The sequence below is a fragment of the Lissotriton helveticus genome, chromosome 1_2 (genome assembly GCF_964261635.1).
Source record: "Lissotriton helveticus chromosome 1_2, aLisHel1.1, whole genome shotgun sequence".
Lineage (NCBI taxonomy): Eukaryota > Metazoa > Chordata > Amphibia > Caudata > Salamandridae > Lissotriton > Lissotriton helveticus.
Genome location: NC_136058.1, coordinates 431857471 through 431882004, shown reverse-complemented (window position 1 = coordinate 431882004; position 24534 = coordinate 431857471). Strand labels below are relative to the sequence as shown.

The following is a 24534-nucleotide window of genomic DNA, read 5'->3' as shown; positions in this document are numbered from 1 at the left end:
GAACAGGTTAAAGTCTTGTGTGTCTTTTTTTCATTTTCTTTAATATATCCTGCACCTCGCTCTCTTCTTCTCTTTCTCTCATTTCAATTCATTATAAATTACTCAAAGTCACTATTGCTTTATCAGCATGGCACAAGTCTGGGGTAGCAACAGTTTGAAGGGCCCCCCCTACTATTATCTAGAAACGGGACTCAGTTCCACCTAGACCCTTAGCCTGCAACTGGTAATTGTTACTTTGTGCCCCAGTACTGCAGACACAGGCCTCTGAGTGTTTGTTTGTGTGAGTGGAACAGAGAACTTGACAAAATTAGCCCTTCTATTGCTTAATACATTGTAAATGTGAAACAGTTTGGGGCTTAGGGGCTGGATAAAGAATAATGTCAGGAAACAAACGCAAATTAAAAGTACATTTTATTTATTCACTGAAAACTGTTTAAAAATGTTATTTCCAAGTTCCACATATCTGTTTAAAAATATTTACACTTTCAGTCAATTCCGAGTTTAGTTACAAACTGATAGTGGGAAAAACACATGCTTTATAAAAACTGAAACCAAAAACGTATTTTTACATTATTTTATGTTTCTTGTTTTTTGTTTTTAAAACATGCCGTCAACCTTTCACGTGAAAATTATTATGAGGGCCTGACATCACTTCTTGTGACATCACTACATGTGATGTAATTGTGATTTGCATATGATAATGGGCTCCATCACTATTTTCCTTACTTGTTCCCTGTTTATTTGCATGACATGGGTCTATAGGTATTAAAAATAAATCTATAAATTCACAGGTATTCACCCTGTTTCTCTGGTGATGTCACAAATTGACATGTATTCGGCTGCTTCTTCTATTTTTAGGTGAATACATATCACCTGCCATTCCCCCTCCTTCCATTTCTTTTTCTTTTTCTTACCCTTTCTTTGTCTCTCTCGCTCTCTTTATCTCTCCCCCTCTCTATCTCCCACACACTCCTGTTAGCTTTAGCTTCATGGATCTCACTGCCACTTCTGCCATTCATACGACAATTCCTTCAGAACATTTGAGACCAAGGGACGTGTGGAAGACGTGTTGCTCGGAGTGCAATGGATTGTCCTGGCACATATATGCTTTTGATGTGGAATTTCGCTATTTCACCACATTCTTCAAACTGAGTCTGCTGCTAACAGTGGCTCAGTTCAGGTAAAAAGTAGAGTTTGGCACGGCAGAAAATGAATAGGGAGAGCCGAGTCGGAGAGGAGCCACGGGTCACACTTAGTTATAAGGCCCGAGGCACGAGCTGATCCAACAACCGATAACAGTGTGTCAAAGATGCAGCAAACCTTACTTAAAAACAAGGTATGTGCTCTTTTATATCTAAAAATAGGTTATTTCTTGAACACCTGTGCTTCGCTTTAGTTCATTACATATACTGCAGTGGCATTTGTTAATAGCAATACATACATTTCACCAATGAAGCCTCCATCTCCAGAGCCCCGACAACATGCCTACTTTGGGTGTGTTGGGTTTATAGGTTTTTTCACTAATCCTACCAGTTAGCTGAAAATACCGTTTAGTCCCAGTATTTGTTCAGTGTTGCTTTTACAGGAAGTGTGATCAGGTGCGATTGAATTCTATTCTTTGTATCTCTTCTTCATCAACTAAAAATCAAGAATGTTTCTTTTTTTTAATCCACATTGTGCTCGCCTCCCACAGTGTATCCTGGTGCATCATGCTGCTTTTCTTTGTGTACGGGAGTGAACAATCTCTGGAAACAAACACTTTTATAACTCTGAAAATACTGTTATCTATTTTTCTTCTTTACTGCTAGTCGGGTCTTCTATCAAACGCACTTCACACTTTCAGCACCCTTATATGTTTTCTCCCTGTGTGTTCGCTGATGACTTTGTAGCTCTGATAATCGACTAAAGCTCTTCAAACATTCACTGCACTTGAATGGCTTTTCCCCTGTGTGTGTTCGCTGATGTCTTCGAAGACTTGATAACTCACTAAAGTACTTTGCACATTCACTGCACTTGAATGGTTTTTCCCCTGTGTGTGTTCGCTGATGATTTTGGAGGTTTGATAAGTGACTAAAGTTCTTTACACATTCACTGCACTTGAATGGCTTTTCCCCTGTGTGTGTTCGCTGATGACTCTGAAGTTGTGATAACCGACTAAAGCTCTTTACACATTCACTGCACTTGAATGGCTTTTCCCCCGTGTGTGTTCGCTGATGTATTTGAAGGTTTGATAACTGACTAAAGCTCTTTACACAGTCACTGCACTTGAATGGTTTTTCCCCTGTGTGTGTTCGCTGATGATTTTGGAGGTTTGATAAGTGACTAAAGTTCTTTATACATTCACTGCACTTGAATGGCTTTTCCCCTGTGTGTGTTCGCTGATGACTCTGAAGTTGTGATAACCGACTAAAGCTCTTCAAACATTCACTGCACTTGAATGGCTTTTCCCCTGTGTGTGTTCGCTGATGTCTTTGAAGGCTTGATAACTGACTAAAGCTCTTTACACATTCACTGCACTTGAATTGTTTTTCCCCTGTGTGTGTTCGCTGATGATTTTGGAGGTTTGATAACTGACTAAAGCATTTCACACATTCATTGCACTTGAATGGCTTTTCCCCTGTGTGTGTTCGCTGGTGTCTTTGTAGTTCTGATAACCTACTAAAACTCTTGACACATTCACTGCACTTGAAAGGTTTTTGTCCTGTGTTCGTGTGCCTATTAAGCTTGAGTAGTGATGACAAACTAAAGCTCTCACTGCATGTGTATGATTCTTCTTTCTTTGTTAATGTCTGTGGGTCGGGTATATATTTGTCTACATCCCATGACTGCATTTCCTGATGGGCCAACATGGCTGATAACGCACTTGTGTTTTTTTACACACTTTATATGTGTGCGTTATTTTACACGTTTGATTTATGTTTTAATAATAAAATGCAATAGCCACCAAATATTTGCTACACTCCTAATACGTAGAAGGTGTCTTTGTAGCCGATTGTGCCTTTAGATTGGATTATGGCTATGCACGCTTGCGGGTAAAGTTGTATCTTCCTTCCGGCCGGTACAAATTGGGCCAGTCTGTTGTATTGTAGATATAAGAACTCCTCTTTCCTTTACCCGACAGTTGTCTGACTCCGCTCTGTTGTGCTCTTCTCTGGTTACTGTGGTTTGGCCAGAAAGAGTTTACAATTTACCTAGAGCACGGAATGATGGCTTGTCATCATATTAGAAAACAGAGCACTGCGATAATCTCCAAACAGATCCCATGATCAAAGTTGGTATTTGACACTTGTTTATACAGGAGGCGGTATCTTATTGTTGTTGCCTTAATTTTCCTAAGGTCATTTCTTCATCTTGTAGCGTGGAGGTGCACAGCTCAGTCTCTTACAATCACTGAACTGCCCTTGATGCTTCATCTGGGATCTGTCAGTTTGGGTGCAGGTTCCTCTGTCGCCGACTGCGCTGATGTTTTGCTGAATACTGTAGCTCAATATTTCTACTATTATTGAAGATTTACAGCATTCGCTTCATTATTGATGTCATTTCATACAGTCAAGGCTTGTTTTCTGTTGGATGTAAAGATATTTAACATTACTAAATTGAAACATAATGGAATGAGAATTCACAATGTTTAACTGGTTGTAAAATACATTTCGGGGGAGATTTACCAAATCTCCACACAATGCAGTGCAGCCCCACCGTGCGAGGCTGCGCTGCGCGACAGGGAGGGAGCAGGAGAGCACCATATTTTCAAAGATATGGCTCTCACCTTCCCTTTCCATTGCGCCAGCACTGATTACAGCGGCCCTGCACCATGCACACACCTTAGCACCAGAGCGCTAGGGTGTGTGTGTGTGTCAGAGTCCAGCATAGGTTTTGTACAGGAAAGACACCCTTCCTGTACAAAATACTATGCCTAGACACAAGGGAAATCGTTTCCCATTTTGTATACGTGTTGCACAGTGCAGCACGCATGCAAAGTTAGAAAAGGAAGGAGAAATTAAAGCATTTCTCCTTCCTTGCAGGATGCAGTTTTCTCACGCTAAACCCAATCTACTGTATTTGGTAAATTGGGTTTAGCGTGAGAAACCTTGGGTGGTTGCACGGGAACACCCATGCACCACCCTTAACAGGCCCCCATGGTGCAAAGTAATGCGACACAGTGCTATGCGCTGATTCACATACATTTTACGTTATTTGCTTGAAAGTAAATTAGGAAAAAGGGATTTTGCACTGCTTTGCGCCACTTTTGTGACAAAACACAGCACAAAATGTTAGTAAATCTCCCCCTTCTTCTTTACCGCCTTTGAAACTTAGCAAGGACTATTTCATCATACACAGATATTTAACTAAAAGTTTTGTTGATCAGATGACATCTTAATAATGTCTGACAAGGAGGTGATTTACCAGTGTTCACAGAGTAACTTAGCAAAGTAAGGGCGCTCACGGAGCACCCAAGTGCCTGAGGTATAGCTTAAGATAGACGCATATGGTCAAGATTTCATTTAAACAACAGTAGAGTTTAGAAAAAGAGATGGATCAGGCTGGGCTGCAAAATGTCCAGTAACTCTTCACGAAGCATGCAACAAAAGTAACTCCATTCACACACTTCTTCTCCTTTCCTATTCACTTAAGATCACCTCAAATGCCAACTCCTTTCTTTACCTCGCTGTTCATAAGTCACCTTTGACACTTTCAACAGCTCCTTGGTTCAAGCATTTCTGGTTTCCTCTAGCCTGGAAGATTGGAACATTATTGTGGGTTGAGGGGGGTTTCCTATCGCCATAACATCTGTCCATCTCCCTGAAACTAGAGCAGCTTACAGCACCCGGTTCTGGCCCTGAAAGACAACTTTAATAAGCAAGTCTTTAGTTCTTCCTAAAGTAGATAAAGTTCTGTAAGATGCAGCTCCTTCCGGGGCTTTTGTGTAAATCAGAGAGAGGTGTTCACTGTAAGGCCCATCCTAAACATTATAAGCGCAGATAAGGCAAACAAACGTTGATTCATATAATTTAATATTCAACGAGATCAGTCATTTAGTACTTATAGAGAATCCATCACAACCAATAATTTACCTGACATATCCCTGCAGCTGTTGTTTGCATATTACTCTTTTTCCCCCCCTTTTCCACAAATACATGGCATCTGGCATGACGTTGTCAGTTTGGGACCCAGGATGCCACTTTGTGACTGGATGGGCATTTGGTAGAGCGGGGCGAGGTGTCAGTTATCCACAGGTGATGCAGCATTTATACCTTTCCATATTTCTCATCTTCAAGTTTATCTCTTTTCCTGTCCTTCGGTCCCTCTACTGACCTCTGGCTGCTAACTCACTCTGTGGGGTTCATCAGAAGTCAGATAACAGCCTCATACTCACAAGGCCATGGATCTCACTTCTTCTACAACACTTATTGTGGCCTAGTTTAGAGTTTCTCAAAACTAGGGGTTCAGCTCTGCCGGCGGAGCTTGCAAATTTTTGCCCATAGTGCAGAGTTCCAAAAAACTCCGTGAAGTAATGCAGAACTGAATTATTATTTTTTTTTCTCATGCAGTTCTCCAGCGGTAAGGTGGCGAGTGCTTGTGAGAAAATATAATGCGCTAGACCTCCTGGCGAGATTTCTCATTGCGGGAGGTCACGGCAGGTCGCGACCACTCGAGTGTTAAAATCTGCCATTCTCGTTGATGAAGCTGCCATTCGATTTGAATATCAATTAGAGCGGCAGAAAGCAGCATCGCCCTCTGGCACGACGCGTAGTGCTGATCGTGCTGATTTTACAGTGGGGGTTAAACTCCTGGCACTAAAAATCAGTGAGCACAGCGCAACTTAACAAACTCTGCCACTAGCGGAAGTCTGCAGAGTGTGAAGGAGTTTCCCTGGCGCTTTGTGGAGTTCCGTGGAGTAAAACTCTGCAAACTACACCAAGGCATTATCAAAATGTGACAGATATCCTGTCTGCCTTATTATAATTGCTACAGGATGCAATGTATTTTTAATGGGGCGGGCAGGATACCTGTCACATTTGTAATGGAATAAACCATCTGCTGAAATCTAAATCAGGCCTTTGGTGTACATTGTGTTCAGTGTGGCTAGCTGGGCTTGAAGGATCTTGTGGTTTGTTGGTCTCTCACTGCTCTGAGGTCACCGCCAGGCAGGACTTCTGTCAGCTGCGCCCTGTGCAGATCTTCATTCCAGGCGGGGGCTTCTGTCAGCTGTGCCTTGTGCAGATCTTCCTTTCTAGGCTGGTCTTCTTTCAGCTGCTCATTGTGTAGATCTGCATTCCTCAATGATCAGTTCAAAGGTCGGGAGAGGTAGAACTGGTCTAGGTCATCTACTTTATTGCAGTTCTACTGGTCAAGCCACAGAGCTCGAGCTCTGAGATGAAGGAGAGTCTGGATTTTCTTAGCTCCGTAGAGCATTGGGACAGTCCTACCGCATCCAGCACACACTACAAGACTCCGAGAGTCAACGCTACAAGTGCTGCTCCAAGGTTTAATTCAAACACTGCATCTGAACATCCCCTGGCAAATGCCAACTAGAGAATAAACATCCTGCCTGCACCAGCAGAGCGCAGAAAGCTTTTCAAGCACCTCGAGGTACATGGACTTTCTCTATCTGCCGTAACTGAAGATGTTAAACCTTGGTAACATCAATCCCCTTTGGACAAGGTTCTCCATTTTGCTATCAGAATGTAACTCATCCTGCGCAGACACAAACCCTCAACTCCGTATTGTACGAAGCTTGATGGTTCTCACCCAAAAGAAGGCCTTCCACAAATTGCTGACATTTGTTTACACCCCCTGGACAGCCGTGGCAACACAAAGACCAACTACACCCCCTCAGGGATCACCCGTCCATCTGCCAGGATCAAGCCTCAGATCTTTCAACCTTCTCTGTTACCGTCTTTGGAACAGGCTGAAATTTGTGGAAGCTCCACACTCTGAGCTCAGAGTTGGCTTGCAAAAACCACCTCATGAGAGTGGAAGAAAAGAACATTAAGTGACACGCACTGCACGGAAGTGTAAATCTACTATTATCGTCCATGTACCATTGTCCTACTGCTGATGTTTCGACATGGATGTTTTGCCGTCTATCACAGCAGCTTCTTCATTTAAAATCTTACTCAGTTTGTTTTGCATCATACCTACTTACCAATGTACTGTTTCTGACCCTACGACATCTCTGGGAGACATGCTGTGCTGTCTGTTGCTACATAAATAGGAAGTAGATTGCTACTGCAGGGAGAGCGCAGTGTCCTTGCAGTCAGATGCACTTGATTGGGATAAAAGGTACCATGTTTGTTAGAAAAGCAGCAACTATTTGAATAAATACATACCAAAAGCAGCGCATATAATGCAATAACGCAGATCAGGTACTAGAAAAATGTGATACTTACAATGCAATAACACAGGCAAGGAAGTAGGAAAACGTGACGCAAACAATGCAATAACACAGGCCAGGCACGAGGAGAATCTGATGCTAACAATGCAATAACACATGCCAGGCACAAGGAGAATCTGATTTAAACAATGCAATAACACAGGCCAGGCACTAGGAGAATCTGAAGCAAACAATGGAATAACACAGGTCGGGCACGAGGAGAATCTGACGTAAACAATGCAATAACACAGGCCAGGCACGAGGAGAATCTGAAGCAAACAATGGAATAACACAGGTCGGGCACGAGGAGAATCTGACGTAAACAATGCAATAACACAGGCCAGGCGTTGGGAGAATCTGACGCAAACAATGCAATAACACAGGCCAGACACTAGGAGAATCTGATGTAAACAGTGCAAAAAACACAGACCAGGCACAAGGAGATTCTGATGCAAACAATGCAATAACACAGGCTAGGCATGAGGGGAATCTGATGCAAACAATGCAATAACACAGGCCAGGCAATAGGTGAATCTGAGGCAAACACTGCAATAACACAGGCCAGGCACGAGGAGAATCTGATGTAAACAATGCAATAACACAGGCCAGGCATGAGGAAAATCTGATGTAAACAATGCAATAACACAGGCCAGGCACTAGGAGAATCTGACACGAACAATGCAATAACACAGGCCAGGCATTGGGAGAAACTGATATAAACAATGCAATAACACAGGCCAGGCGTTGGGAGAATCTGACGCAAACAATGCTAATAACACAGGCAAGGCACGAGAAGAATCTGACGAAAAAAATGCAATAACACAGGCAAGGCACTAGGAGAATCGGACACAAACAATGCAATAACACAGGCAAGGCAATAGGTGAATCTGATGCAAACAATGCAATAACACAGGCCAGGTAATAGGTGAATCCGACGCAAACACTGCAATAACACAGGCCAGGCACGAGGAGAATCTGATGTAAACAATGCAATAACACAAGCCGGGCACAAGGAGAATCTGATGTAAACAATTCAATAACACAGGCCAGGCACTAGGAGAATCTGATGCAAACAATGCATTAACACAGGCCAGGCACTAGGAGAACCTGATGCAAACAATGCATTAACACAGGCCAGGCACGAGGAGACTCTGATGTAAACAATGCAATAACACAGGCCAGGCGTTGGGAGAATCTGACGAAAACAATGCAATAACACAGGCCAGACACTAGGAGAATCTGATATGAACAATGCAATAACACAGGCCAGGCCCTAGGTGAAGCTGACGCAAACACTGCAATAACACAGGCCAGGCATGAGGAGAATCTGATGTAAACAATGCAATAACACAGGCCAGGCATGAGGAGAATCTGAAGCAAACAATTCAATAACACAGGCCGGTGACGAGGAGAATCTGATGTAAACGATGCAATAACACAGGCCAGGCGTTGGGAGAATCTGACACAAACAATGCAATAATACAGGCCAGACATTGGGAGAATCTGATGTAAACACTGCAATAACACAGGCCAGGCACGAGGATATTCTGATGCAAACAATGCAATAACACAGGCCAGGCATGAGGAGAATCTGATGCAAACAATGCAAAACACAGGTCAGGCACTATGTGAATCTGATGCAAACAATGCAATAACAAAGGCCAGGCACTAGGTGAATCTGACACAAACACTGCAATAACAGAGGCCAGGCGTTGGGAGAATCTGACGCAAACAATGCTAATAATACAGGCACGGCACTAGGAGAATCTGACACAAACAATGCAATAACACAGGCAAGGCACTAGGTGAATCCGACGCAAACACTGTAATAACACAGGCCAGGCACGAGGAGAATCTGATGTAGACAATGCAATACCACAGACCAGGCATGAGGAGAATCTGAGGCAAACAATGCTAATAACACAGGCCAGGCACAAAGAGAATCTGATGTAAACAATGCAATAACACGGGCCAGACACTAGGAGAATCTGATGTAAACAGTGCAATAACACAGGCCGAGCACGAGGAGAATCTGATGTAAACAATGCCATAACACAGGCCAGGCACGAGTTGAATCTGATGTAAACAATGCAATAACACAGGCCAGACATTGGGAGAATCTGATGTAAACAGTGCAATAACACAGGCCAGGCACGAGGATATTCTGATGCAAACAATGCAATAACACAGGCCATGCATGAGGAGAATCTGATGCAAACAATGCAAAACACAGGTCAGGCACTATGTGAATCTGATGCAAACAATGCAATAACAAAGGCCAGGCACTAGGTGAATCTGACACAAACACTGCAATAACAGAGGCCAGGCACGAGGAGAATCTGATGTGAACAATGCAATAACACAGGCCAGGCACGAGGAGAATCTGACGCGAACAATGCAATAACACAGGCCAGGCGTTGGGAGAATCTGACGCAAACAATGCTAATAATACAGGCACGGCACTAGGAGAATCTGACACAAACAATGCAATAACACAGGCAAGGCACTAGGTGAATCCGACGCAAACACTGTAATAACCCAGGCCAGGCACGAGGAGAATCTGATGTAAACAATGCAATACCACAGACCAGGCATGAGGAGAATCTGAGGCAAACAATGCTAATAACACAGGCCAGGCACGAGGAGAATCTGATGTAAACAATGCAATAACACGGGCCAGACACTAGGAGAATCTGATGTAAACAGTGCAATAACACAGGCCAAGCACGAGGAGAATCTGATGTAAACAATGCCATAACACAGGCCAGGCACGAGGAGAATCTGATGTAAACAATGCAATAACACAGGCCAGGCACTAGGAGATTCAGATGCAAACAATGCAATAACACAGGCCAGGCACAAGGAGAATCTGATGCAAACAATGCAATAACACAGGTCAGGCACTAGGTGAATCTGATGCAAACAGGCACAGGCCAGGCACGAGGAGAATCTGATGTAAACAATGCAATAACACAGGCCAAGCGTTGGGAGAATCTGATGAAAACAATTCTAATAACTAGGCACTAGGAGATCTGACACAAAGAATGCAATAACACAGGCAAGGCACTAGGAGAATCTGACACAAACAATGCAATAACACAGGCCAGGCACTAGGTAAATCCGACGCAAACACTGCAATAACAAAGGCGAGGCACGAGGAGAATCTGATGTAAATAATGCAATAACACAGGCCAGGCATGAGGAGAATCTGAAGCAAACAATACAATAACACAAGCCGGCACGAGGAGAATCTGATGTAAACAATGCAATAACACAGGACAGGCACTAGGAGAATCTGATGCAAATAATGCATTAACACAGGCCAGGCACTAGGAGAATCTGATGCAAATAATGCATTAACACAGGCCAGGCACGAGGAGAATTTGACGCAAACACTGCAATAACACAGGCCAGGCACGAGGAGAATCTGATGTAAACAATGCAGTAACACAGTCCAGGCACGAGGAGAATCTGAAGCAAACAATGCAATAACACAGGCCGGGCACGAGGAGAATCTGATGTAAACAGTGCAATAACACAGGCCAGGCACGAGGAGATTCTGATGCAAACAATGCAATAACACAGGCCAGGTACGAGGAGAATCTGATGCAAACAATGCAATAACACAGGCCAGGCATTGGGAGAATCTGATGTAAACAATGTAATAACACAGGTCAGGCGTTGGGAGAATCTGACGAAAACAATGCAATAACACAGGCCAGGCACTAGGAGAATCTGGCACAAAGAATACAATAACACAGGCAAGGCACTAGGAGAATCTGATGCAAATAATGCAATAACACAGGCAAGGCACTAGGAGAATCTGACACAAACAATGCAATAACACAGGCCAGGCACTAGGTAAATCCGATGCAAACACTGCAATAACAAAGGCGAGGCACGAGGAGAATCTGATGTAAATAATGCAATAACACAGGCCAGGCATGAGGAGAATCTGAAGCAAACAATACAATAACACAAGCCGGCACGAGGAGAATCTGATGTTAACAATGCAATAACACAGGACAGGCACTAGGAGAATCTGATGCAAATAATGCATTAACACAGGCCAGGCGCTAGGAGAATCTGATGCAAATAATGCATTAACACAGGCCAGGCACGAGGAGAATTTGACGCAAACACTGCAATAACACAGGCCAGGCACGAGGAGAATCTGATGTAAACAATGCAGTAACACAGGCCAGGCACGAGGAGAATCTGAAGCAAACAATGCAATAACACAGGCCGGGCACGAGGAGAATCTGATGTAAACAGTGCAATAACACAGGCCAGGCACGAGGAGATTCTGATGCAAACAATGCAATAACACAGGCCAGGTACGAGGAGAATCTGATGCAAACAATGCAATAACACAGGCCAGGCATTGGGAGAATCTGATGTAAACAATGTAATAACACAGGTCAGGCGTTGGGAGAATCTGACGAAAACAATGCAATAACACAGGCCAGGCACTAGGAGAATCTGGCACAAAGAATACAATAACACAGGCAAGGCACTAGGAGAATCTGACACAAACAATGCAATAACACAGGCAAGGCACTAGGTGAATCTGATGCAAATAATGCAATAACACAGGCCAGGCACTAGGTGAATCCGACGCAAACACTGCAATAACAAAGGCGAGGCACGAGGAGAATCTGATGTAAACAATGCAATAACACAAGCCGGGCACGAGGAGACTCTGATGTAAACAATGCAATAACACGGGCCAGACAAAAGGAGAATCTGATGTAAGCAGTGCAATAACACAGGCCAGGCATGAGGAGAATCTGAAGCAAACAATGCAATAACACAAACCGGGCATGAGGAGAATCTGATGTAAACAATGCAATAACACGGGCCAGACACTAGGAGAATATGATTTAAAGAGTGCAATAACACAGGCCAGGCACAAGGAGAATCGGATGTAAACAATGCAATAACACAGGCTAGGCAAAAGGAGAATATGACGCTCAAAATACAATAACACAGGCCAGGCACTAGGAGAATCTATTGGACACAATGCAATAACACGAGCGAGGCACTAGGAGAATCTTATGCAAACAATGCAATAACAGAGGCCAGGAGTTGGGAGAGCTGCTTTGATTCTCCGTGACAGATAAAGTAGTAAAAGGCAGAAAAGCAGCATTCAAAAGTAATACGGACTATTTGTATAAGATCTTGTTTATCAAGTCTTGGGTTTTGAAGAATCTTCAAAAATGGAGAAAGTGATTTATTAATCAGGGTGAAAGGGGGTGGTAGTCCTGGCCTATCATTCACCACCGGTCCTTATCCAGGGAAAGGGGGTGGTCGTGCTGGCCTATCATTCACCACCGGTCCTTATCCAGGGAAAGGGGGTGGTTGTAGTGGCCTATCATTAAGCATGGGCGTAAAATCCGTTCCCCTCGCGGATTTTGTGGATTTTCGGCAAATTCGCAATCCGCGAACTCTCGCGAATTTGCCGAGAATCCGCAAATTTGCACGCAGCGGATTTTTTTGCTTGGTGATACAATTTTGTGGCGCGCAGCGTTCACTTATTCAGCGTTTGCAGACTTGTTTTTCTCCATATTTTGCGTGTGCTGCGCCATTTTGGATCTTGCTGCGGGATCCCGCGGGAGTTTGGTGACTGCGATTACGTCATCGCGGCTTGCCACCTTGCACAGCACGCATCGCGAGAGTTCGCAATTGCGAACACGTAAATGCCGCGAGCAGCAACAATCTCGCACTCGCGAAAATTCAAAATTTGCAATTTTCCACAAAAATCCACCAGCAAGCAGCATAAACCTTCAAAAAATGATGATTTTTATCAGAATAACTCCTAAGGTTGACATTTGCCTGCACTTTTTTGCAAGGAGTCCATTTTTTGGGGGGGGAGGAAGGAAGTGCCCCACAGTCTCCAACTTCCTGTTCCTGTCCAGCATGCTCCTCCCAGTGCTTTCTTCATGTGCTGGTCACTTTCATTTGGATCTTGACCTGGAAGGATTACTTTTTGTGGATGTTGCTGTATATTTGGATTTGAGGCCTTTTTGACTTTCTTTGGATCACTTTTGGATTAGAAATCAACTTTCACAAGTAAGTTTGTTTGGGGCATTACAGTTGCTGCAACTACAATTTTGGAACTTTTTCAGAACATTAAATAAAATATATTGTGGGTAGCCACAGTATCCTGTAGGACCAGCGTTAGTTATGGGTGCATGATACAACTGTTTTGTTGAATTTAAACATCATTGAGGGCATGGATGGCATGGGATTGTGCTGAGTTTTGTGTGTTTTTCGATTTTTGGGGCTTGCATTTTGCCTGTTTGGGGGTGTTGTGCTTTTTTGCGGGTGGGTTGGCGGGTCTTGGGGCATTGCTGGGAAGGTCTAATACCGGATAAAAGTGTTCTGGAGAAAATCCATGAGGAAAACGTTTTTGCATTTTCTGACATTTCGCTCACTACAGCATTTTTGGGGGCCTGTTTGGGGGGCTTCCTGGTGTTTGTGGGTGGGTTTTGGGGTCTTTGAGCAACGCTGGGTATGGATACTTTTCACTGCAAGTGGTTTGAAGAAAATCCATGGTGGCAAAGGGGAGTTAGGGCCTAGCTGCAGAGCGCGCGTGGAGTGATGTTGGGAATTTGCCAGGAAAACGACTAAGTCCCCACTTTTGTAGTTTTGCTTTTTGGCTGTTTGGGGGTCTTCTACTTGTTTCCGCCTGTGTTGACGGCTCGGGGGCATTTGCTGGGAAGCTCTAGAACCGGATAAAAGTGTTTTGGAGAAAATCCATGAGAAAAAGCGTTTTTGCACATTAACTTAGGGCTCGTTAGGGTTAGCACTAGCAGCAGGGTTGCATGTGTTTCGGGTGTTCTAGATTTTTGCAACTGAGTTCTGGGGTCTTAGAGCACTCGTGGGAATATGTAATTTTGGTTGCAAGTGGTTTGAAGAAAATCCATGGTGGGGAAGGGGGGATTTGGCCTAGTTAAAGAAAGCGTTTGCCACTATTCTTAACTTAGGGCTCGTTAGGGTTAGCAGTATTGTATTGCATGTGTTTGGGCGGGGGGCTGTTTGTGGGGGGGGTTTGCGAGTCTTGGAGGGATGCTGGGTATGGATACTTTTGCTTGCTTGCAAGTGGTTTGAATACAATCCACGGTGGGTAAGGGGGGATTTGGGCCTACTTTACTTTCAAAGTACGTGTTGTCACCATTTTCTATTAGGCCTCGTTTTTTGAGATCTGATTGGGGGTCTTCTTAGGGTCTTCTACATTTTTACGACTGGGTTTAGTAAGGGTCTGGGAGCACTGCTGGGAAGGTCTAATTTTGTTCTAAAACACAGTTTACAGTACACCTAGCTTGAGGGGAAGGATCCGCTAAATTAATTCGCCCATACTTATTTATCCTTCAAAAGGAGACTCAGACAGAGTAGGCACTTTCAAAAATATTGTACTGTCTATTAGGAATCTCAAAGTGTGACTTTTTGCACTACACAGCGTACATACCTTATATTTATTTGTCAGTGGTGTTCTAATATCGCTTCCGGTTTTTCCATCAATAATTACAGGCCGGGTTTCAGCCTGTGCAATGGGAAAAAAAGGATGAAGTCAGGCTTCACATTAGCGAGCCGCAATTCAGCATCCGCCAGGCAGGCAGTGGACAGGGTGTCTTCTGGTCACCAACATTGATGGACGGAGCATCAGATGGAATGGAGGAGTCCCGCTAATAAGAGGAATGGTTGGATGCATCTTACAACTTCCCAAATTCAACAGGACAACTACAACAACATACAGATACAGTATCCGTTCTTTTCTAATTATCTTTTAAGTAATGTTATTGCTGTGAACTTCTATGAGTGTGACTCTGCATTTCTTTGATCTCTGCTTCTAAATTCATCCCTACAGCCATTGGATAGGTTTTACTTCTGCTATTTTTCAAACCTAATTTAATGTACGAAGTGTTTCTCTGAGTGCAGTACCCAAAGATTTGTTCATCTTCAATTATTGTTTGTCCATGCTGTGCTTTTTTTTTCTTCTCTCAGCAAAACTTTCCCAAAAAACCCCATTCCCATCCATTTTCCAAACCCTAACCCTCTTCCCCCGGGCTGTGTGGTTTTGATTGATGTGTGACTAAATGACAGCAATATTTCCACACACTTGCTGGGGAGGATAAGGTCATAGCAACAGGATGGTGAAGGAATCCGAGGATATATTCTTACTCAGCTTGACACCGAGTCACTATTGGCAAATGAAAGCAGATTTTCATGTGCGCCATCAACTTGATTGGTCATCAGGAACATCCTCCTCCTAGACGTGGCAAATGAAATTATTACGCTGCTGTGTCCTTCACCTTCAGTACTATTTCTTGTAATAGTAGTCGATGTCAAAGAAATTCAATGCAAGTAGTAGTTATACTTTAAATACTTTACCATTTGTTAGGCTATATTGTGGCACTGTTCTAGTGTACTGTCACCTGCTATATTCTCTATCGTACCATTCTAATGCTACGGTAAGGACAAACAAGGTTTCATTTTCTTTTTTTTCAGATGCTGCAACTGCCACTGTGTAACACCACAAGTACCACCGCAATGATGACATTTCTTCCGCCCAGGATTGCCAACCTTAATCGCCATTTCACGTGCAGCCAGCCCTGTGCCTAGCCCTATTTCCAAACACAAATTACAGGTAAGATAAGCGTTTAGGGGGAGGTAGTATAATGAAGTATTAGGAGAGATGAGAGACTGACACTAGTCCTAGGACTATTGAATTCACTTACTCTGTGAGAGGCACTTAGTTTTGAAAGCATTTGGGCCATTAGTACTTACACAACTTGAATCAAGATGCCACTTAAGTTTCAGGACTGTTAAACCCCCACCCACCAGCCTCAAAAGCAGTAAAAAACACATATGATAAGATAAAGTTTAAAGTATATTTATATATCTAGTAATATAAATCTCCCGCAAGACCCAGCCCACCCCCCCCGAACCCCAACGAATGTCCCTGAAAACGAAGTCCAAAAAAGTAGAAAACCCAACTCCCAATTGCCACCCCCCAGAAGTCTTATTCTTCTTCTTCTCTCTTGTTTAGCAAAATTGGTACGTTAACTTCTGCAAGCCAGCATAATGCCAGCGCAGTCAACTTGCACCCGAGAAAAACAGACGCCCGCCATGATGAGTGAGACAGACTTGCGTTACTGTACCAGTCCAGTACATGCAGGTGGTGATGCTCTTACTTTTCTATTACGGGTGGCACTGAGAATACTCTGTTACAAGGGCTACTGCTTAATTAATTTAACTTTCGCCCTACTGTGCCAATGAATAGATACTAGAAAAGGAAAACGGAGAAGATAAATAATCTGATTATCTATCACTGCACATGGTATGTATTTGCTTACATATGGGATGACTTTAGGTGCTTTGCTTTTTATTGAGTGAACAGTGATACATCCACACAAGAATGACCGAGTTCTACTAAACTTATTAACAGAGGTAGTGAGTGGCCATCGTAATAGCCGGATATATGCTGTGCTTGCAATACAAACTACTGCTACTATTCATGGTAGTATTCGGACAAAATTACAACTTCTTTTCCTTTCCTTTCCTACACTGGGACGGACGTGCAGGTGCGGTGTTACATGCTCTTCAAAGTAACACTTAGTTCATCCAGTGACCGTCTACTCTCTCGAGATACACATATGCTATCTCAGAGTCAGATAGTACCATGATCCAGGCATCCATCCATTCAAACTTTATGTCAATCATTCTTCTTCATGTCTCTCATCTGGACAAACCTTACGTTTTCTCACGCGGAGCACACTATGCAGTCTACAATCTCAATAAGTAAGGAATATAAGAGCTTACCACTGCCCGCCACTACCGTGGCAACCTGCACAGCAGTTTGGCACTGCCTCCTCCCCTGAACTTTCCTCCTCCACCTCCGCGCTGGGCCCAGCACCAGATGTTCCACCTACAAAGTACATTTAAGAATGTTAGATGTCATAGACATACACCAATCACTAGTATTTTGTCTAGGAATGAAGAAATGTGAATACCGAAAACAAGCTAATAATTTGTGACTGTCTACTTTAAAGTAAAAATGTCCCTTTTTCCAGGGAAGGGTGTTGTCTTGCTGCACTTTTTGACACAACTGATGAATGCTTGCTTTTTAACACGCACCATTTGTCTCATAACAGACAGAATCTTCACTTCTAAGAACAAATCATCATCACTAGGATGGAGGGACCAACGATTCAGCACCAAAAAGAAAAATTAAAGTTCAAACCAGGTGAGGGCTTGGCTCGCCCACAATAAATGTGTGAAATATATCACTATAAGCACTTTTTCATTTTTAATCAACCGTTTATGTTTTATGACAAGCTTGATTTTAATAAATATTTTTACTTTTAATAAAGCTTTAAAACTTAAATAGACTCAGTGGTTTGTGGTCATGAGTGAATGAGCAAAAGGTTTTGCAATTTGCAATGCATGAGCCCGTGCCTCTGACACTTCTGGACTCTGACTCCGTACTCTTGTCCTGCGTTGGATAATCATCATTGGGGATCAATCATCGATGAATTCGGGAGCTAAATGACTCTGCCACACTATCTAGTCAGTAAGTAGATTGGGGGTTCTTCAAAGTCTGATATCACTGAGGTATGTGGAAAGTCGACCTGTGCCTATTATAATTGATAAACAATGCACTTTAGTGTCCATAGTTCTGTTTGTACAGATTTGTCCCTGCAACAGTAGTAGTATGGATTGTCCTCCTATCCAAACCAAAAGTAAAGTAGTGTCTTATTCTTTCTTGGTGGTCATTCACCTTTTTATTGTTGGTAATTGTCAAAGCATAAACATTTAGAAGACTTGAAAAGACATTATGGACAATCCCAGAGGACTGCACTCAGTGCATAGAGCTATTGCTGACTAGAATGAGAGTTTCGTTTTACACCTTTTGCCAAATGTTCAATCTTAGTTAGCTACACAGACAGACAAATAAGAATAATCTAGTAATACCACAGGGAGTCATAGTAGAGGCAGGATAAGAATTTAGATACAGTCTACAAGAAGATCAAAGACGATTTAGAAAAAATCGAATGAGGAACGCTAGGAAAAAATAGTTACTCTATATTAAAATTAAAACTTACCGGGGCCAGCAAAGGAGCCCTCGCCTGACCGATCCTGGCCTGGTTCAGCAGCCTCCTCCAATGTCCTCTTGCCCCTGGGGGGAGCTGATGTACAACATGAAAGAAAGAAAGACCCAAAAACATGGATGATTGTTGTCAACAAAATCAAACATTTCAAAAGAACAATAACAAAATCTTTTGGCGAAATAGCAAATAGACAACTATTGAACGGGATATATTTACCTATCTCATGTGGTCTACTACGATATTAGTATTGCTTGATTTGCGGACCGTCGACTTGGAAAGTTATGCAACTCACTAAACAAACTACTAAAAAGGTTTGCCTAGGACTGGCAGGCAGCAGTCCGCAGCACGCGAAGTGACAGACAAACTCCATCGGGATTGCAGATCAGAGACAACACTAAAAAGTTTCCTACTACATTAACCAGTCATTAAAATACTCAAACTATCAATCCACGACCACTATTTCTTCTTATTGCCAGGTGTACAAAGGAAGGACTGGACTGTAGTCTGGAGGGGCAGATTTACAAGCCCCTTGCGGCTCTTTTGCTCCATTGTTGCGTGACTTTTGTGACGCAGGGGCATAACAAAAGAGGCGCCATGGTGCAGCGTATATTAACAACGTGACGCATATGGGAGATGCATCACGTTGTAAAGCCCTGCGTCATCAGGGGGCGTTCCGGCGCAAGGAAGGGCGTTCCTGCGCAGGAACGCATCCTAAAAGTGGCTGAGGGAAATCTACAAGATGTCAATCAGTCACTTTTAGGACAATGATGCGTGACTCAAACCCTGCGCCTGCTTGAAGCAGACGTACGGCTTGACGCAGCATTGGGGAGATAGGGCACCCCAGAGCATTGCTGGAGCTGCGCCATCGTTGTCACGCAACTCCAGCAATGCGCCACCTTTACGGCACAGATGCGTAAGGCTTCTGTGACGTTTTGGGCCCATGGTGCGGCGCATTGTAAATACGGCGCACCATGGGTGATGGTGGCGTGGCGCACAATTACTGGCGCATCCCTGCTACTTTGCAGGGATGCACCGGTAATTGAAAATCTGACCCTTAGTGTCTAGCATTACGCAATTCTTTACACTCCACTCATACATAATTTCTCAGGCCAATGAAATGAACACAAAATAGAAAACAAATAAGCATAGTAGCAAGGCTACTGAGAAGGAGAGCAGTGCACCTGAAATGCACAGAAGATTTTGAAATATAATTTACCTACAATGTAATCGGCAGCATTATTGCTCTTGGTAAAAAACAAAAATCTGCAATATAATAACACACAGAGCGGGAGAAAACAGAGTAGTGATGAAATAGCTAGAAATAGCTACTACTACTCACCAAGCCCGGGGATCTCGACGCCGAGCACGTCCAGCAAGTCGCGTTCCTTGTCCATGAGATCCGTCCAGCGGTGGGTGGCCTGGTTGTAGGTGCGCCGGACCCCAGAGTGTTCAAACATGACCCGGCACACCTTCTCCCACCGCTTCCGGCGCTCCCGGATCCCGTAGCCGGTAGCGATCTTGCCGCCTCCCATGATGGTCTTGGGAAGGCGGTGCTGGACATGAAAGACTAGTGCGGCCACCTCCTCCGCACTAAAAATCTCCCGAGCTATAACTGTCTCCCCCCTCAAACGCCCGCACGGGAGCCGGGCACGGGGTGCGGGACCCTTCCCCTTCGCGGGCTGCTTCCCGGCTCCCTTTACCATGGTCTGGGCAGAAAGGAAGGTAAATAATAAAGAAGAAATAGAATAGGGAAGAAGAAAAGAAAAGAGTTAAAGAAAGTAGTTTAAAATTAACCCAAAGTAGCAGAAAAGACAAATATATAGAGCTAGAAAAATAGAGGGATAGATAATAAGTAAAATAGAACCAAAAAAACTTCAAACAAGCAAAGGATGGCAGAGATTGACAGAGGATACAGAAAGCATGCCCAGAACCATAGCAATGAATGAAAAACAAGATGGCCGCGCCCGTCGACGACCGCGAGGGTAAGTTCGCGCGAGATTTTCCCCGCGATCACACGCAAACATGTACTAGCGAGCCGCACACTTTGCGAGATTACACATAGCGCCCGGAAACAGAATTACGTCACGCAAACAAGATGGCCGCGCCCATGTACGACTGCTAGGGTAACTTTGCAAACGTTGCGCTACAAGCGGCTTGCGAACACGCAAAAAATCACGCGGCAAAAAAAACAAATCGTGTATTCGCACAAATTCGTGGCTTCCGAAATCAATCTCGCACGAATTCGCGCCCCGCGAATCGCGCGAAATTGCAGAAAAACGATTTTTGCAAAACTGAAAGCACTCAGCAGGTGCAAAAGTTAAATCATAACTATTCCCTCTAGTGCTTCCTGAGGGGCCCCTCCAGAGTTCAGTTGCCTACTTGCAACTATTCTATGACCCTACTCTGACCCTCACAGCAGACTCGGAGAATAGCTACAAGTATGCCAAAGGTCCTACTAAAAAAAATTAGACTGCAACAGAAAGCAATTACAGATAAGGAAGCAGGTGCCAGACTGGAAGTTCAAATTCAGTGACACATTAATCAATCAGCCCCTAATTCAGTCATGTCAGTTGAGGCAGGGCAGGTGAGCTTTTCCCCCCATAATCTACAGTGATGATACAAAGGGTGGCATGGGTGAGCCAGAGGGTGGCAGTGGTGAAACAGAGGGTGGCAGTGGTGAAAAAGAGGGTGCTGTGATGAACCAGACGTAGAAACAACATGGTCGCGACAGTTGCTACCCGACAAGTAAGTTTGCGTTTGCGAACTGGTAAAAAACCCTCGCGAAATGGCAGAAACACTTGCGAAACCCCCCCAAAAGAAATCCGCTAAATTCGCGAGAATTCGCGGATTTTGCGGATTGCAAATCCGTAAATACGCAATTTCGCAGATTGCGAATCCGCAAAATTCACCCATGCTTACCTATCATTCACACCGGTCCTTCTCCAGGAAAAGGGGGTGGTCGTACTGGCCTATCATTCACCACCGGTCCTTATCCAGGGATAGGGGGTGGTCGTACTGGCCTATCATTCCCCACCGGTCCTTATCCAGCGATAGGGGGTGGTCGTAGTGGCCTATCATTCACCACCGGTGCTTATCCAGAAAACAGCACACCTCATCTGCAGTGCCGCCTCAGTAACTCTGCCAGGATGGAAGCTAGGGTGTCATCGGGCCGGTGCTCTTCTGTGCTGAATTTTGCACAGAGAGTAAGTTCCGTCCTGGCAGATGCTGTGTGTGACAACAACACAAACTGCACTGCACCCGTATCACAGCTCTGCCTGGCCCGTAGCGTTGGCCAAAGTACACTGTGACTTACTTTATGAATGGACTGCACAGAGACCACTGTGTGCACACAGCACAGCTCACTGCATGATGCATTCTTAAGTTCTCCCAGCTGCTGACTGACTCGGCCCCCGACCGGCAGGCCGCACTTAGCTTGCACATGTGGCGATCCCCACGATGGTGATGGCGCTGCCTCTGAGGATGAGTCCAGTGACTCAAGGCTGGCCGCCTCCCGCACTGTGCCCAGTGCAGTGTTTGATTCTGGTAACAACGACACAGGGTCGTGACTCTAGACCGGTAAGGCTGAGTCCAAACTATTAAAAAACAAAACAAGTGCCAATACTAGGTATTTATTCAATCACCTTAACATAGACCTATCCGAAGAAAACAAAGAAGGTCAGTTTTTATTTTACGTCACTAGTTTCTTTTTGATTTAAATACTAGTGGAAAGGAATTATTTTTCTATGACTTATTAAGTAACTGATTTTTGGTGTGTATACAAAAGAGACAAATACGTTAACATATATACAAATAATTCAAAATATACAAGAGACAATTCCCATCAATTTTAGACACATTCAAACTTGCACGCTGGCCAAAAACATTCATCCATCTGCATTCAACCAACACAAACAGTAAAAATCCCAAAGGTCAAAGGTCAAAAAAGAACAAAGGTATATATAACAGTGTCAATATAAATATATACAGTTTTCACATTTTTGAATATTTTTTCTTTTTTTATATACAATAACGTTCAACCCTATCTTATTTGGACCTAATTAAAGCAGAAATTTTTTTCAAATTTTGACACAATGACCACACAACCGGTCGACGCGTTTCGAACTCCTCAGTGCGGAGTTCTCCTCAGGACCAACAATCTACAAAAACAAACAAATCGGTTTTAGCATCTATGTCCTTCAGATACTATTAGTCAAATCATCTATGAGCCTCCCAAACATTGCTCCACTCATACCTTAGTTCGGTGAATCAAATACTCCCCAAATGTTGTGTGCTTAACACGATGGACAGCTGTAAATACAGAGACATAACATACATTGTAACACCCGTATCTGGCATGAACCCTACCATGGAGAGAACGCACTGGTGAGATAGAAGGGCTTACCTTTGAACAAAAAAGATTGAAGCAATATCTGGGGAAGAAATGGAATGCATGTAAGACTTCATGATTTGAAAAAGCCTTTTGTCCCAAAATACGAGTCAAAACCTATTATCCTCACCGTTTGTTTAACGTTCAGGAATCCTTTTCAATTTTTCGGTACACGTGTGACTCAAACACAAGCACCCTGCGGGGACACAAACGTAACGTACCGAGGTTACTGGTTATATTCCACAACTGTTTTGCCATAAAACTCAGTGCTCCCGGTTTGTTCTTACCGTGGGTTTTTTCGGAATCCGCCTCGCAAGTCGCGTTTTCTGGTATGCAAGTGGCGGTTTACCTGCCCGCCAATGTTATTGGTTATCCGTGCGGTCACGTGATCGCTGACTCCGTTTAATGTTTTTTTAGGGAATTAAAGCGGAACTGACAATTGCGGGAATCCTGAATTAAAACTTTATTGAGGGTGACAACCAGGCGCTTGAACGGATCTCTTCCTGCTTGACATGCTGGACATGTCGGCTTTTGGACATGATGATAGAATCAGAGGATAAACTCGTCACGATGTTAGTTTGACCCCTGGGGGACCGCACCAGTATTGCAAGCGAGATTCTTTTCATAATTGTATATTGTTTTCTAATGTTTCCTCTCCACGTACGACTCCGTAGCTCTGTGCTTAGTGGGTTAATGCAATTTACTGCAAGAAGCCTCCGGATGTGAATGCCCCAACTGTGTCACCATGGGTCTAGAAATAGATTATCCATCTCCCCTCACGATCTCAGAAATGTCATTGAGACCTGTGACGGAAGTATTGAATTTCAGTATGAGCATCGCCTCCCGTTGGTTCAGTCTTTCCTCTAGGTTTCCACCCCGGGTGTCATTCTCGATTTTAGAAATTACGGTCCACTGTAGGTCCTCCTCTGTATGTTGATGCGTATTCCAATGATGCACTAATGGTGCATTTGGTGTTTCTCGTCTAAGTCTGGATTTGTGTTGCGTTATCCGCTGCCTGATCTCTTGCGTTGTCTTTCCTATATACAGCTTCGGGCATGGACACATGACTCCATACACCACATTTTTGGTGAGACAATTTGTGAACGTATTGTGCTTCCAATGTATTCCATTAAACGAGAATACAGATCCTTCCTTGGTTTTTGAGCAGCAAAGGCAATTCCCACATTTATGATGTCCCTGAATGGGGGGTAGTCCTAACATACCTCTCAATGAAGTTTTTTCTGCCTGGGGCAATGATGCCCTCACGATGTGCTGTGCAATGTTTTTTTCTTGCTTAAAAGCGAAGAGTGGGACCTCATTCAGTTCGCTGTTAAGGTCTTGGACTAAATGCCAATTTTGAGTTACCATTCTCCGCAACACATTGGCATGTGGACTGAAAGTGGATACACAAACTATTCTTTTTTGTTCACCATGTGTCTTCTTTTGTAACAAGGTTTCGCGAGGTATCCACCACACGCGTTTGAGCGTGTGTTTCAACAGTTTCTTTGGATACCCTCTGATGGACAACTTCAATACCAGTTCATTTGCATGTTTGAAGTATTCCTCTTTATTGGAACAATTCCTCCTAATCCGGAGGAATTGCCCAAAGGGGAGGTTATCCCTCAAGTTTCTGGGGTGATGACTGGTATAATGCAAGG

General features: G+C 43.8%; 1 protein-coding gene across 2 annotated transcripts in view; it reads right to left on the bottom strand.

The window, feature by feature from the left end:
• Positions 1-394: 394 nt before the first annotated feature.
• Positions 395-24534, bottom strand: part of LOC144807645 (uncharacterized) — a 135183-nt gene continuing 111043 nt past the window's right edge. For both annotated transcript variants that reach the window (XM_078673268.1, XM_078673269.1), the window contains exon 2: positions 395-3563. In XM_078673268.1, the coding sequence (XP_078529394.1) occupies positions 1821-2849 (1029 nt within the window). In that variant the 5' untranslated portion in view covers positions 2850-3563 and the 3' untranslated portion in view covers positions 395-1820. The remainder of the gene's footprint in view (positions 3564-24534) is intronic.